General features: G+C 48.7%; 1 protein-coding gene across 10 annotated transcripts in view; it reads right to left on the reverse strand.

The window, feature by feature from the left end:
• Positions 1-16152, reverse strand: part of PCM1 (pericentriolar material 1) — a 528103-nt gene that overhangs the window by 276848 nt on the left and 235103 nt on the right. For all 10 annotated transcript variants that reach the window (XM_063920820.1, XM_063920822.1, XM_063920821.1 and 7 more), the window contains one exon: positions 2089-2305. In XM_063920820.1, coding sequence (XP_063776890.1) covers positions 2089-2305 — 217 coding nt within the window. The remainder of the gene's footprint in view (positions 1-2088; positions 2306-16152) is intronic.

Here is a 16152-nt window from a genome sequence, read left to right on the forward strand (position 1 = left end):
GGTACCTGTAAATAAAATTATACTCACAACAATCCAGTGTAGATCGGTCCTCTTCTTGTTTGTAATCCACGTAGTTGGCAAAATAAAAAAACGTTAAATACGGACCACGCACTGAAAGGGGTCCTATGTTTATACATGGGACCCCTTTCCCCGACTGGCGGGACCCCCCGTGACTGCTGTCAAAGTAGGTCCCTTCAGCCAATCAGGGAGCACCATGTCATGGCACTCTCCTGATTGGCTGTGCGTGCCTGAGCTGTCAATCAGGCAGCGCACTCGAGATACAATGAAGCGCATAGGCGCTCCATTGTATCCAATGGTGGGAACTTTGCGGTCAGTGGTAGACCGCGAGGTTATGTGGGCTGACCGCAAAGTTCCCACCATTGGATATAATGGAGCGCCTATGCGCTACATTGTATCTCGAGTGCGCCACCTGATTGACAGCTCAGGCGCGCACAGTCAATCAGGAGACTGCCATGACGTGGCGCTCCTTGATTGGCTGAAGGGACCCTCTTTGACAGCAGTCACGGGGGGACCCGCCAGTCAGGGAAAGGGGTCCCATGTATAAACATGGGACCCCTTTCAGTGCATGGTCCGTGTTTTCCGTTTTTTTATTTTGCCAAGTACGTGGATTACAAAAAAGAAGAGGACCGATCTACACTGGATTGTTGCGAGTATAATTTTATTTACAGGTACTCCGTGGATTCTACGTGGAGAAGGGGACCGACTCTTTGTGTCAACATAGGTAAGTATGTATGCATGTGGGTGTGCATGTATTTAACAAAGTTATACTATCACGGTGTGTGTGTGTATTGTTTTTATTTTTTGTAGTAGAACTACAGGTACCAGCGGGCCCGTTTTCCCTCCGTATGCTGGGACTTGTAGTTCTTCTAGAAAAAACAATATTCTTTCATTTTACACTCTGGCAATCAGCCCCCCATTCGCCGCCCTTGGATTGGGGGGGGGGGGGGGGCCTCGGGCTTCACCCCTGGCCCTTGGGTGGCTGGAGGGGGGGACCCCTTGATTTAAGGGGTCTTCCACTCCTCCAGGGTACCCCGGCCAGGGGTGACTAGTTGGGGAATTAATGCCACGGTCGCAGGGACCAATATAAAAGTGTCTCCCGGCTGTGGCATTATCTCTCTGGCTAGTGGAGCCCGGTGCTGGTGTGAAAAATACGGGGGACCCCTACATCTTTTGTCCCCCGTATTTTTGGCACCAGGACCGGACGCAGAGCCCGGTGCTGGTTGTTAAAATACGGGGTACCCCTGTAATTCCCCTCCCCCCCCCCCCCCCCCCCCCGAATTTTTACAACCAGGACTGGCTCAAAGAGCCCGAGGCTGATTATGCTTAGGAGGGGGGACCCCACGGAATTTTTTTTCAGGATTCTTTTAACACTTTTGTGCCATCCATGAAGTCGAATCCAGACCGCCCAATATTCGTCAATTTGCCCGTTTCTCGACACCGGGACTGTCGAATCCGTTATTTATTGAATATGTCGAATTCGGGTCCCGGCGGGAGGGTTTCGACTGTCGAATTGTGTCGAATTCAAAAACCGTTGAATTCCAAGCGGAATTCGACCGCAATTGCATATACCCCTCTGTCTGATACATATAGAACCGTAAAGATCACGCAGAAGAATATGCTGCTAAATGAACACGGAGTTTTTCATGTATTTTGTCTACTAAAAAACCATAGCTTGTTTATCATTAATTAGGATTAATGAAGGAGGAAGGTAAAAATGGGAGAGAGAAAAAAAAAAAAAGAAACACGACATGTTTACACTAACTTCCACTACAGTAGATCTTACAATGAGCTGAATGAGATTGGTATATATTATTTATTTATGAACAGGTTCTTACAAAGCGCAGCAAATTCCGTTGCACTTTACAATTGGAAAACAAGAATTGTGCAACCCACATTAATTACAGTTTCTGCATATTTGTCAAAACTGTTGTACTGGGGAAAAAAATAATGAAACAAAAGCAGCAAATTGGAGGTTTAAGTACTTGGCTTATTCTAATAATGGTCAATACAAAACAAAAAGTAAAGCATACAAACAAGAACTGCAGTAATTAGGAATTATTTACTCACATGTAGTGTTATTTAAATGGTGATCTTGCATTGTATGGAGTTCCCCTAGCATAGAGTCCATTTTCTGTCTCTTCCCCAACTGTGCTCCCACATTGCTGAGCAGTGGTCCTCTCTCCTCTGAAACAGGTTCTGACACAGAAGAGTTTACACTTCGGCAAACCTCTTTTGCAAGAGATAGACTTTCCGCTTGCCGTCTGTTATCGGGTACCGGTGGACTCTAAAAGTAATAACAGAATAATTTTAGTTTCCAATGAGGTGAATACAAGTCATTCCCAAGAATCCCATATTAAAGATTTTCTAGTAAGTCAGCAGACATAAAATCACACATCCCATGGTTTCTACATTTAAATGTGTAAACTAAAAAGCTGATTTTTTTTTAGACCATAAAAAGGAGGGAGCGCAACAGAATACAAAAATAAGATTTTAAACCTACCGGTAAATCTTTTTCTCCTAGTCCGTAGAGGATGCTGGGGACTCCGTAAGGACCATGGGGAATAGACGGGCTCCGCAGGAGACATGGGCACTAAAAAGAACTTTAGATATGGGTGTGCACTGGCTCCTCCCTCTATGCCCCTCCTCCAGACCTCAGTTAGAGAAACTGTGCCCAGAGGAGACGGACAGTACGAGGAAAGGATTTTTGTTAATCTAAGGGCAAGATTCATACCAGCCCACACCATCCACACGGTATAACATGGAATATACGAACCAGTTAACAGCATTAAACAAAACAGCATCAGCCCCGGACTGATCAAAACTGTAACATAACCCTTAAGTAAGCAAAAACTATATACAAGTCTTGCAGATGTAGTCCGCACTGGGACGGGTGCCCAGCATCCTCTACAGACTAGGAGAAAAAGATTCACCGGTAGGTTTAAAATCTTATTTTCTCTTACGTCCTAGAGGATGCTGGGGACTCCGTAAGGACCATGGGGTTTATACCAAAGCTCCCAAACGGGCGGGAGAGTGCGGATGACTCTGCAGCACCGATTGAGCAAACATGAGGTCCTCATCAGCCAGGGTATCAAACTTGTAAAACTTCGCAAATGTGTTTGAACCCGACCAAGTAGCAGCTCGGCACAGCTGTAATGCCGAGACACCTCGGGGCAGCCGCCCAAGAAGAGCCCACCTTCCTAGTGGAATGGGCCTTTACAGAATTCGGTGACAGCAATCCAGCCATAGAATGAGCCTGCTGAATCATGTTACAGATCCAGCGAGCAATAGTCTGCTTCGATGCAGGAGCGCCGACCTTGTCGGCTGCATACAGGACAAACAGTGCCTCTGTTTTCCTAACCCGAGCCGTTCTGGCCACATAAATTTTCAATGCCCTGACCACATCAAGGGACTTGGAATCCTCCAAGTCACCCGTAGCCACAGGTACCACAATAGGTTGGTTCATATGAAAAGAAGAAACCACCTTGGGCAAAAATTGAGGACGTGTCCGCAACTCTGCTCTATCCACATGGAAAATCAGATAGGGGCTCTTGTGAGATAAAGCCGTCAACTCTGACACTCGCCTTGCCGAGGCCAAGGCCAACAACATGACCACTTTCCAAGTGAGATATTTTCATTCCATCATTTTAAGTGGTTCAAACCAGTGAGACTTAAGGAACTGCAACACTACGTTAAGGTCCCAGGGTGCCACTGGAGGCACAAAAGGAGGCTGGATATGCAGCACTCCCTTCACATAAGTCTGGACTTCTGGGAGAGAAGCCAATTCCTTCGGAAAGAAAATGGATAGGGCCGAAATCTGAACCTTAATGGAACCTAATTTTAGGCCCAAATTCACTCCCGCCTGTAGGAAGTGAAGGAAACGGCCCAAATGGAATTCTTCCGGAGGAGCATTCCTGGACTCACACCAAGATACATACTTTCGCCATATACGGTGATAATGTTTCGCTGTCACGTCTTTCCTAGCCTTTATCAGAGTAGGAATGACCTCATCTGGAATAACCTTTTCCGCAAGGATCCGGCGTTCAACAGTCATGCCGTCAAACACAGCCGCGGTAAGTCTTGGAACAGACAGGGCCCCTGTTGTTACAGGTCCTCTCTGAGAGGAAGAGGCCACGGATCTTCTGTGAGCATTTCCTGCAGATCCGGATACCAGGCCCTTCGCGGCCAATCTGGAACAATGAGAATTGTCTGTACTCCTCTTCGTCTTAGGATTCTTAATATCTTTGAGATGAGCGGAAGAGGAGGAAACACATAGACCGACTGAAACACCCATAGTGTCACCAGGGCGTCCACCGCCACTGCCTGAGGGTCCCTCGACCTGGCGCAATACTTCGGTAGTTTCTTGTTGAGGTGTGACGCCATCATGTCTATCTGAGGCAGTCCCCACCGACTTGCAATCTCTGCAAAGACTTCCTGATGACGTCCCCACTCTCCTGGATATAGATCGTGTCTGCTGAGGAAGTCTGCTTCCCAGTTGTCTACTCCCGGAATGAAGACTGCTGTCATGGCGCTTACATGATTTTCCGCCCAGCGAAGAATCCTGGTGGCTTCTGCCATTGCCACTCTGCACTTTGTTCCGCCTTGGCGGTTTACATGCGCCACTGCGGTGATGTTGTCTGGCTGGATCAGAACCGGTAGGTCGCAAAGCAAATTTTCCGCTTGTCGAAGGGCATTGTATATGGCCCTCAACTCCAGTACGCTGATGTGAAGACAAGCCTCCTGGCTTGACCAGAGACCCTGGAAGTTTCTCCCCTGTGTGACTGCTCCCCAACCTCGGAGGCTCGCGTCCGTGGTTACCAGAATCCAGTACTGAATGCCGAACCTGCGACCCTCCAGAAGGTGAGCACTCTGCAGCCACCACAGGAGAGATACCCTGGCCCTGGAAGACAGGGTGATCATCTGATGAATCTGTAGATGAGACCCGGACCACTTGTCCAGAAGGTCCCATTGAAAAGTTCTCGCATGGAACCTGCTGAATGGAATGTCCTCGTAAGTCGCCACCATCTTTCCCAGAACTCGAGTGCAGTGATGCACCGACACCCTTTTTGGCTTCAATAGGTCCTTGACCAAAGACACGAGTTCTTGGGCCTTTTCCGTCGGAAGATAAACCCTTTTCTGGTCTGTATCCAGAACCATGCCTAAGAAAGGCAAACGAGTCGTTGGAGCCAACAGTGACTTCGGTATATTGAGAATGCAGCCGTGCTGTTGCAACACCCTCAGGGAGAGTGATGCGCTGTTCAGTAACTGTTCTCTCGATCTCGCTTTTATTAGGAGATCGTCCAAGTACGGGATAATTGTGACACCCTGCTTGCGCAGAAGCACCATCATTTCCGCCATTACCTTTGTGAAAATTCTCGGGGCCGTGGAAAGCCCAAACGGCAACGTCTGAAATTGGTAATGACAATCCTGTACAGCAAACCTCAGGAAAGCTTGATGAGGCGGATATATGGGGACATAAAAGGTATGCATCCTTTATGTCCAAGGACACCATATAATCCCCTCCTTCCAGGCTGGCGATGACCGCTCTGAGCGACTCCATCTTGAAATTTAAACTTTTTAAGTATAGGTTAAAGGATTTTAAATTCAAAATGGGCCTGACCGAACCGTCCGGTTTCGGGACTACAAACAGGGTTGAGTAAAACCCCATTCCCTGCTGCAGCAGGGGGACTTTGACCACTACTTGCTGAAGACACAATTTTTGAATTGCATTTAACACTATCTCCCTCTCTGGGGGAGAAGCCGGTAGGGCCGATTTGAAAAACCGGCGAGGAGGCACCTCTTCGAATTCCAGCTTGTAACCCTGGGAAACAATTTCTATTGCCCAGGGATCCACCTGTGAGTAAACCCAGACGTGGCTGAAAAGTCGAAGATGTGCCCCCACTGGGGCGGACTCCCTCAGCGGAGCCCAAGCGTCATGCGGTGGATTTTGTAGAGGCCGGGGAGGACTTCTTCTCCTGGGAACTAGCTGTGGTTGGCAGCTTTTTCCCCTTGCCCTTACCTCTGGCAAGAAAGGAAGATCCCCACACTCTCTTGGGTTTATGCGACCGAAAGGACTGCATCTGATAATGTGGTGTTTTCTTAGGCTGTGAGGAAACATAAGGAAAAAAATAAGAATTTACTTACCGATAATTCTATTTCTCGGAGTCCGTAGTGGATGCTGGGGTTCCTGAAAGGACCATGGGGGAATAGCGGCTCCGCAGGAGACAGGGCACAAAAAGTAAAGCTTTAGGATCAGGTGGTGTGCACTGGCTCCTCCCCCTATGACCCTCCTCCAAGCCTCAGTTAGGATACTGTGCCCGGACGAGCGTACACAATAAGGAAGGATTTATGAATCCCGGGTAAGACTCATACCAGCCACACCAATCACACTGTACAACCTGTGATCTGAACCCAGTTAACAGTATGATAACAGCGGAGCCTCTGAAAGATGGCTCACAACAATAATAACCCGATTTTTGTAACTATGTACAAGTATTGCAGATAATCCGCACTTGGGATGGGCGCCCAGCATCCACTACGGACTCCGAGAAATAGAATTATCGGTAAGTAAATTCTTATTTTCTCTATCGTCCTAGTGGATGCTGGGGTTCCTGAAAGGACCATGGGGATTATACCAAAGCTCCCAAACGGGCGGGAGAGTGCGGATGACTCTGCAGCACCGAATGAGAGAACTCCAGGTCCTCCTTAGCCAGGTTATCAAATTTGTAGGATTTTACAAACGTGTTTGCCCCTGACTAAATAGCCGCTCGGCAAAGTTGTAAAGCCGAGACCCCTCGGGCAGCCGCCCAAGATGAGCCCACCTTCCTTGTGGAATGGGCATTTACATATTTTGGCTGTGGCAGGCCTGCCACAGAATGTGCAAGCTGAATTGTATTACACATCCAACTAGCAAAAGTCTGCTTAGAAGCAAGAGCACCCAGTTTGTTGGGTGCATACAGGATAACAGCAAGTCAGTTTTCCTGACTCCAGCCGTCCTGGAACCTATATTTTCAGGGCCCTGACCACATCTAGCAACTTGGAGTCCTCCAAGTCCCTAGTAGGCGCAAGACACCACAATAAGCTGGTTCAGGTGAAACACTGACACCACCTTAGGGAGAGAACTGGGGACGAGTCCGCAGCTCTGCCCTGTCCGAATGGACAAACAGATATGGGCTTTTTTGAGAAAAAAAACACCAATTTGACACTCGCCTGGTCCAGGCCAGGTCCAAGAGCATGTTCACTTTTCATGTGAGATGCTTCAAATCCACAGATTTGACTGGTTTTAAACCAATGTGTTTTGAGGAATCCCAGAACTACGTTGAGATCCCACAGTGCCACTGGAGGCACAAAAGGGGGTTGTATATGCAATACTCCCTTGACAAACTTCTGGACTTCAGGAACTGAAGCCAATTCTTTCTGGAAGAAAAATCGACAGGGCCGAAATTTGAACCTTAATGGACCCCAATTTGAGGCCCATAGACACTCCTGTTTGCAGGAAATGCAGGAATCGACCGAGTTGAAATTTCTTCATGGGGCCTTCCTGGCCTCACACCACGCAACATATTTTCGCCACATGTGGTGATAATGTTGTGCGGTCACCTCCTTTCTGGCTTTGACCAGGGTAGGAATGACCTCTTCCTGAATGCCTTTTCCCTTAGGATCCGGCGTTCCACCGCCATGCCGTCAAACGCAGCTGCGGTAAGTCTTGGAACAGACATGGTACTTGCTGAAACAAGTCCCTTCTTAGCGGCAGAGGCCATAAGTCCTCTGTGAGCATCTCTTGAAGTTCCGGGTACCAAGTCCTTCTTGGCCAATCCGGAGCCATGAGTATAGTTCTTACTCCTCTACGTCTTATAATTCTCAGTGCCTTAGGTATGAAAAGCAGAGGATGGAACACATACACCGACTGGTACACCCACGGTGTTACCAGAACGTCCACAGCTATTGCCTGAGGGTCTCTTAACCTGGCGCAATACCTGTCCCGTTTTTTGTTCAGACGGGACGCCATCATGTCCACCTTTGGTAATTCCCAACGGTTTACAATCATGTGGAAAACTTCCCCATGAAGTTCCCACTCTGCCGGGTGGAGGTCGTGCCTACTGAGGAAGTCTGCTTCCCAGTTTCCATTCCCGGAATGAAACACTGCTGACAGTGCTATCACATGATTTTCCGCCCAGCGAAAAGTCCTTGCAGTTTTTGCCACTGCCCTCCTGCTTCTTGTGCCGCCCTGTCTATTTACGTGGGCGACTGCCGTGATGTTTTATCCCACTGGATCAATACCGGCTGACCTTGAAGCAGAGGTCTTGCTAAGCTTAGAGCATTATAAATTTACCCTTAGCTATATTTATGTGGAGAAAAGTCTCCAGACTTGATCACACTCCCTGGAAATTTTTTCCTTGTGTGACTGCTCCCCAGCCTCTCGGGCTGGCCTCCGTGGTCACCAACATCCAAAACTGAATGCCGAATCTGCGGCCCTCTAGAAGATGAGCACTCTGTAACCACCACAGGAGAGACACCCTTGTCCTTGGATATAGGGTTATCCGCTGATGCATCTGAAGATGCGATCCGGACCATTTGTCCAGCAGATCCCACTGAAAAGTTCTTGCATGAAATCTGCCGACTGGAATTGCTTCGAAGGAAGTCACCATTTTTTTACCATGGCCCTTGTGCAATGATGCACTGATTTTAGGAGGTTCCTGACTAGCTCGGATAACTCCCTGGCTTTCTCTTCCGGGAGAAACACCTTTTTCTGGACTGTGTCCAGAATCATCCCTAAGCACAGGAGACTTGTTGTCGGGATCAGCTGCGATTTTGGAATATTTAGAATCCACCCCTGCTGTTGTAACAGTATCCGAGATAGTGCTACTCCGACCTCCAACTGTTCCCTGGACTTTGCCCTTATCAGGAGATCGTCCAAGTAAGGGATAATTAAGACGCCTTTTCTTTGAAGAAGAACCATCATTTCGGCCATTACCTTGGTAAAGACCCGGGGTGCCGTGGACAATCCAAACGGCAGCGTCTGAAACTGATAGTGACAGTTCTGTACCACGAACCTGAGGTACCCTTAGTGATAAGGGCAAATTTGGGACATAGAGGTAAGCATCCCTGATGTCTCGGGACACCATATAGTCCCTTTCTTCCCGGTTCGTTATCACTGCTCTGAGTGACTCCATCTTGATTTGAACCTTTGTAAGTGTTCAAAATTTTTTTAGATTTAGAATAGGTCTCACCTAGCCTTCTGGCTTCAGTACCACAATATAGTGTGGAATAATACCCCTTTTCTTGTTGTAGGAGGGGTAATTTAATTATCACCTGCTGGGAATACAGCTCGTGAATTGTTTCCCATACTGCCTCCTTGTCGGAGGGAGACCTTGGTAAAGCAGACTTCAGGAGCCTGCGCAGGGGAAACGTCTCGACATTCCAATCTGTACCCCTGGGATACTACTTGTAGGATCCAGGGGTCCTGTACGGTCTCAGCGTCATGCTGAGAGCTTGTCAGAAGCGGTGGAACGCTTCTGTTCCTGGGAATGGGCTGCCTGCTGCAGTCTTCTTCCCTTTCCTCTATCCCTGGGCAGATATGACTCTTATAGGGACGAAAGGACTGAAGCTGAAAAGACGGTGTCTTTTTCTGCAGAGATGTGACTTAGGGTAAAAACGGTGGATTTTCCAGCAGTTGCCGTGGCCACCAGGTCCGATGGACCGACCCCAAATAACTCCTCTTCCTTTATACGGCAATACACCTTTGTGCCGTTTGGAATCTGCATCACCTGACCACTGTCGTGTCCATAAACATCTTCTGGCAGATATGGACATCGCACTTACTCTTGATGCCAGAGTGCAAATATCCCTCTGTGCATCTCGCATATATAGAAATGCATCCTTTAAATGCTCTATAGTCAATAAAATACTGTCCCTGTCAAGGGTATCAATATTTTTAGTCAGGGAATCCGACCAAGCCACCCCAGCTCTGCACATCCAGGCTGAGGCGATCGCTGGTCGCAGTATAACACCAGTATGTGTGTATATACTTTTTAAGATATTTTCCAGCCTCCTGTCAGCTGGCTCCTTGAGGACGGCCCTATCTATAGACGGTACCGCCACTTGTTCTGATAAGCGTGTGAGCGCCTTATCCACCCTAAGGGGTGTTTCCCAACGCGCCCTAACTTCTGGCGGGAAAGGGTATACCGCCCATATTTTCTATCGGGGGGAACCCACGCATCATCACACACTTCATTTAATTTATCTGATTCAGGAAAAACTACGGTAGTTTTTTCACATCCCACATAATACCCTCTTTTGTGGTACTTGTAGTATCAGAAATATGTAACACCTCCTTCATTGCCCTTAACGTGTGGCCCTAATAAGGAATACGTTTGTTTATTCACCGTCGACACTGGATTCAGAGTCCCTGTCTGTGTCTGTGTCGACCGACTAAAGTAAACGGGCGTTTTAAAACCCCTGACGGTGTTTTTGAGACGTCTGGACCGGTACTAATTGTTTGTCGGCCGTCTCATGTCGTCAACCGACCTTGCCGCGTGTTGACATTATCACGTAATTCCCTAAATAAGCCATCCATTCCGGTGTCGACTCCCTAGAGAGTGACATCACCATTACAGGCAATTGCTCCGCCTCCTCACCAACATCGTCCTCATACATGTCGACACACACGTACCGACACACAGCACACACACAGGGAATGCTCTGATAGAGGACAGGACCTACTAGCCCTTTGGAGAGACAGAGGGAGAGTTTGCCAGCACACACCAAAAATGCTATAATTATATAGGGACAACCTTATATAAGTGTTTTCCCTTATAGCATCTTTTTTATATATTTTTAACGCCAAATTAGTGCCCCCCCCTCTCTGTTTTAACCCTGTTTCTGTAGTGCAGTGCAGGGGAGAGCCTGGGAGCCTTCCCTCCAGCCTTTCTGTGAGGGAAAATGGCGCTGTGTGCTGAGGAGATAGGCCCCGCCCCTTTTTCGGCGGCCTCGTCTCCCGCTCTTAACGGATTCTGGCAGGGGTTAAATATCTCCATATAGCCCCCGGAGGCTATATGTGAGGTATTTTTAGCCAAAAATAGGTTTTCATTGCCTCCCAGGGCGCCCCCCTCCCAGCGCCCTGCACCCTCAGTGACTGCCGTGTGAAGTGTGCTGAGAGGAAATGGCGCACAGCTGCAGTGCTGTGCGCTACCTTAAGAAGACTGAGGAGTCTTCATGCCGCCGATTCTGGACCTTCTTCTTGTTTCAGCATCTGCAAGGGGGCCGGCGGCGAGGCTCCGGTGACCATCCAGGCTGTACCTGTGATCGTCCCTCTGGAGCTAATGTCCAGTAGCCAAAGAAGCCAATCCATCCTGCACGCAGGTGAGTTCACTTCTTCTCCCCTAAGTCCCTCATTGCAGTGATCCTGTTGCCAGCAGGACTCACTGTAAAATAAAAAACCTAAGCTAAACTTTTCTAAGCAGCTCTTTAGGAGAGCCACCTAGATTGCACCCTTCTCGGCCGGGCACAAAAATCTAACTGAGGCTTGGAGGAGGGTCATAGGGGGAGGAGCCAGTGCACACCACCTGATCCTAAAGCTTTACTTTTTGTGCCCTGTCTCCTGCGGAGCCGCTATTCCCCCATGGTCCTTTCAGGAACCCCAGCATCCACTAGGACGATAGAGAAAAAGTTGATTTACCTGCCGTAGCCGTGGAAACCAGGTCTGTGAGACCTTCCCCAAACAATTCCTCACCTTTGTAAGGTAAAACCTCCATATGCCTCTTCGAGTCGGCATTGCCCGTCCATTGTCGGGTCCATAGGGCTCGTCTAGCCGAAACCGCCATAGCGCTGGCTCTAGAACCCAGTAGGCCAATGTCTCTCTGGGCATCTCTCATATATAGGACAGCATCTTTAATATGACCCAGGGTCAATAAAATGTTTTCCTTATCCAGCGTATCTATCTCAGCACATAAGGTATCTGTCCACGCTGCTACCGCGCTACAAACCCAAGCCGACGCTATCGCCGGTCTGAGTAAGGTACCAGTATGTGTGTAAATAGACTTCAAGGTAGTCTCCTGCCTGCGATCAGCAGGATCCTTGAGGGTTGCCGTATCTTGAGATGGCAGCGCTACCTTTTTGGATAAGCGTGGCAACGCTTTATCCACCCTCGGGGAGGATTCCCATCGTATCCTGTCCTTAGTCGGGAAAGGATACGCCATAAGAATCTTTTTGGGAATCTGCAGTTTTTTGTCTGGAGATTCCCAAGCCTTTTCAAATAATTCGTTCATCTCGTGAGATGGGGGAAAGGTTACCTCAGGTTTCTTTTCCTTATACATGCGCACCCTCGTGTCAGGGACAGAGGGGTCATCTGTGATATGCAACACCTCTTTTATTGCAATGATCATATAATGAATACTTTTAGCCAATTTTGGCTGCAACTTTGTATCATCGTAGTCGACACTGGAGTCAGAATCTGTATCGGTATCAGTGTCTACTATTTGGGATAGTGGGCGCTTTTGAGACCCAGAAGGCCCCTGCGACAAAGTGAAAGGCAGGGCTAAACTCCCTGTGCATTCCCCGGACTCAGCTTTGTCCAACCTTTTGTGCAATAAATTCACATTTGCATTCCACATATCCAACCAGTCTGGTGTCTGCGTTGCCGACGGAGATACCACACTCATTTGCTCCACCTCCTCCCTAGAAGAGCCTTCCGCTTCAGACATGCCAACACACGCGTACCGACACACCACACACTCAGGGAATTCTCTATCTGGAGACAGTTCCCCCACAAGGCCCTTTGGAGAGACAGAGAGAGAGTATGCCATCACACACCCAGCGCCAATGACCCAGGGGAAAAAATTACCCAGATAGCGCTTTTAATACATAAATATAATAAGATTTTACTCACCAGTAAATCTATTTCTCGTAGTCCGTAGTGGATGCTGGGACTCCGTAAGGACCATGGGGAATAGCGGCTCCGCAGGAGACTGGGCACAACTAAGAAAGCTTTAGGACTAACTGGTGTGCACTGGCTCCTCCCACTATGACCCTCCTCCATACCTCAGTTAGGATACTGTGCCCGGAAGAGCTGACACAATAAGGAAGGATTTTGAATCCCGGGTAAGACTCATACCAGCCACACCAATCACACCGTATAACTCGTGATATTATACCCAGTTAACAGTATGAACATAACAGAGCCTCTCAACAGATGGCTCAACAATAACCCTTTAGTTAACAATAACTATACACAAGTATTGCAGACAGTCCGCACTTGGGACGGGCGCCCAGCATCCACTACGGACTACGAGAAATAGATTTACCGGTGAGTAAAATCTTATTTTCTCTGACGTCCTAAGTGGATGCTGGGAACTCCGTAAGGACCATGGGGATTATACCAAAGCTCCCAAACGGGCGGGAGAGTGTGGATGACTCTGCAGCACCGAATTAAAGAACTCAAGGTCCTCCTCAGCCAGGGTATCAAATTTGTAGAATTTTGCAAACGTGTGTGCCCCTGACCAAGTAGCAGCTCGGCAAAGTTGTAAAGCCGAGACCCCTCGGGCAGCCGCCCAAGAAGAGCCCACTTTCCTCGTGGAATGGGCTTTTACAGATTTAGGCTGCGGCAGGCCAGCCGCAGAATGCGCAAGCTGAATTGTGCTACAAATCCAGCGAGCAATAGTCTGCTTCGTAGCAGGAGCACCCAGTTTGTTGGGTGCATACAGGATAAATAGCGAGTCAGTCTTCCTGACTCCAGCCGTCCTGGAAACATACATTTTCAAGGCCCTGACTACGTCCAGTAACTTGGAGTCCTCCAAGTCCCTAGTAGCCGCAGGCACAACAATAGGTTGGTTCAAGTGAAAAGCTGATACCACCTTAGGGAGAAACTGGGGACGAGTCCTCAATTCTGCCCTATCCATATGGAAAATCAAATAGGGGCTTTTACATGACAAAGCCGCCAATTCTGACACTCGCCTAGCCGAAGCCAAGGCCACAAGCATGACCACTTTCCACGTGAGATATTTTAAATCCACGGTTTTAAGTGGCTCAAACCAATGTGACTTCAGGAAACCCAACACCACGTTGAGGTCCCACGGTGCCACTGGAGGCACAAAAGGAGGCTGAATATGCAGCACTCCCTTAACAAATGTCTGAACTTCAGGCAGTGAAGCCAGTTCTTTTTGGAAGAAAATCGACAGAGCCGAAATCTGGACCTTAATGGAACCCAGTTTTAGGCCCATAGTCACCCCTGACTGTAGGAAGCGCAGAAATCGACCCAGCTGAAATTCCTCCGTTGGGGCCTTCCTGGCCTCACACCACGCAACATTTTTGCCATATGCGGTGATAATGTTGTATGGTTACATCTTTTCTAGCTTTAATGAGCGTAGGAATGACTTCCTCCGGAATACCTTTTTCTTTTAGGATCCGGTGTTCAACCGCCATGCCGTCAAACGCAGCCGCGGTAAGTCTTGGAACAGACAGGGCCCCTGCAGCAGCAGGTCCTGTCTGAGCGGCAGAGGCCATGGGTCCTCTGAGATCAATTCTTGAAGTTCCGGGTACCAAGCTCTTCTTGGCCAATCCGGAACAATGAGTATAGTTCTTACTCCTCTTTTCCTTATTATCCTCAGTACCTTGGGTATGAGAGGAAGAGGGGGGGAACACATAAAACGACCGGTACACCCACGGTGTCACTAGAGCGTCTACAGCTATCGCCTGAGGGTCCCTTGACCTGGCGCAATATTTTTCTAGCTTTTTGTTTAGGCGGGACGCCATCATGTCCACCTGTGGCCTTTCCCAACGGTTTACAATCAGTTGGAAGACTTCTGGATGAAGTCCCCACTCTCCCGGGTGGAGGTCGTGCCTGCTGAGGAAGTCTGCTTCCCAGTTGTCCACTCCCGGAATGAACACTGCTGACAGTGCTAACACGTGACTTTCCGCCCATCGGAGAATCCTTGTGGCTTCTGCCATCGCCGTCCTGCTTCTTGTGCCGCCCTGTCGGTTTACATGGGCGACTGCCGTGATGTTGTCTGACTGGATCAGAACCGGCTGGTTTTGAAGCAGGGGTTTTGCCTGACTTAGGGCATTGTAAATAGCCCTCAGTTCCAGAACATTTATGTGTAGGGAAGTCTCCTGACTTGACCAAAGTCCTTGGAAGTTTCTTCCCTGTGTGACTGCCCCCCAGCCTCGAAGGCTGGCATCCGTGGTCACCAGGACCCAGTCCTGTATGCCGAATCTGCGGCCCTCTTGAAGATGAGCACTTTGCAGCCACCACAGCAAAGATACCCTGGTCCTTGGAGACAGGGTTATCAACCGATGCATCTGAAGATACGACCCGGACCACTTGTCCAACAGGTCCCACTGAAAATTTCTGGCATGGAACCTGCCGAATGGAATTGCTTCGTAGGAAGCTACCATCTTTCCCAGGACCCGCGTGCAGTGATGCACCGACACCTGTTTTGGTTTCAGGAGGCCTCTGACTAGAGATGACAGCTCCTTGGCTTTCTCCTCTGGGAGAAACAGTCCAGAATCATCCCCAGGAACAGTAGATGTGTCGCAGGAACCAGCTGTGACTTTGGAATATTTTAGAATCCAACCGTGCTCGTGTAGCACCTCCTGAGATAGTGCTACGCCGACCAACAACTGCTCCCTGGACCTCGCCTTTATCAGGAGATCGTCCAAGTATGGAATAATTAAAACTCCCTTTTTTCGAAGGAGTATCATCATTTCGGCCATTACCTTGGTAAATACCCTCGGTGCCGTGGACAGGCCGAACGGCAACATCTGGAATTGGTAATGACAATCCTGTACCACAAATCTGAGGTACTCCTGGTGAGGATGGTAAATGGGGACATGCAGGTAAGCATCCTTGATGTCCAGTGATACCATGTAATCCCCCTCTTCCAGGCTTGCAATAACCGCCCTGAGCGATTCCATCTTGAACTTGAATTTTTTTATATATGTGTTCAAGGATTTCAAATTTAAAATGGGTCTCACCGAACCGTCCGGTTTCGGTACCACAAACATTGTGGAATAGTAACCCCGTCCTTGTTGAAGTAGGGGCACCTTGACTATCACCTGCTGGGAATACAGCTTGTGAATTGCCTCTATCACAGCCTCCCTGCCTGAGGGAGTTGTTGGCAAGGCAGATGAGGAAACGGC

This window comes from Pseudophryne corroboree, chromosome 1 (genome assembly GCF_028390025.1).
Source record: "Pseudophryne corroboree isolate aPseCor3 chromosome 1, aPseCor3.hap2, whole genome shotgun sequence".
In the NCBI taxonomy this organism is placed as follows: Eukaryota; Metazoa; Chordata; class Amphibia; order Anura; family Myobatrachidae; genus Pseudophryne; species Pseudophryne corroboree.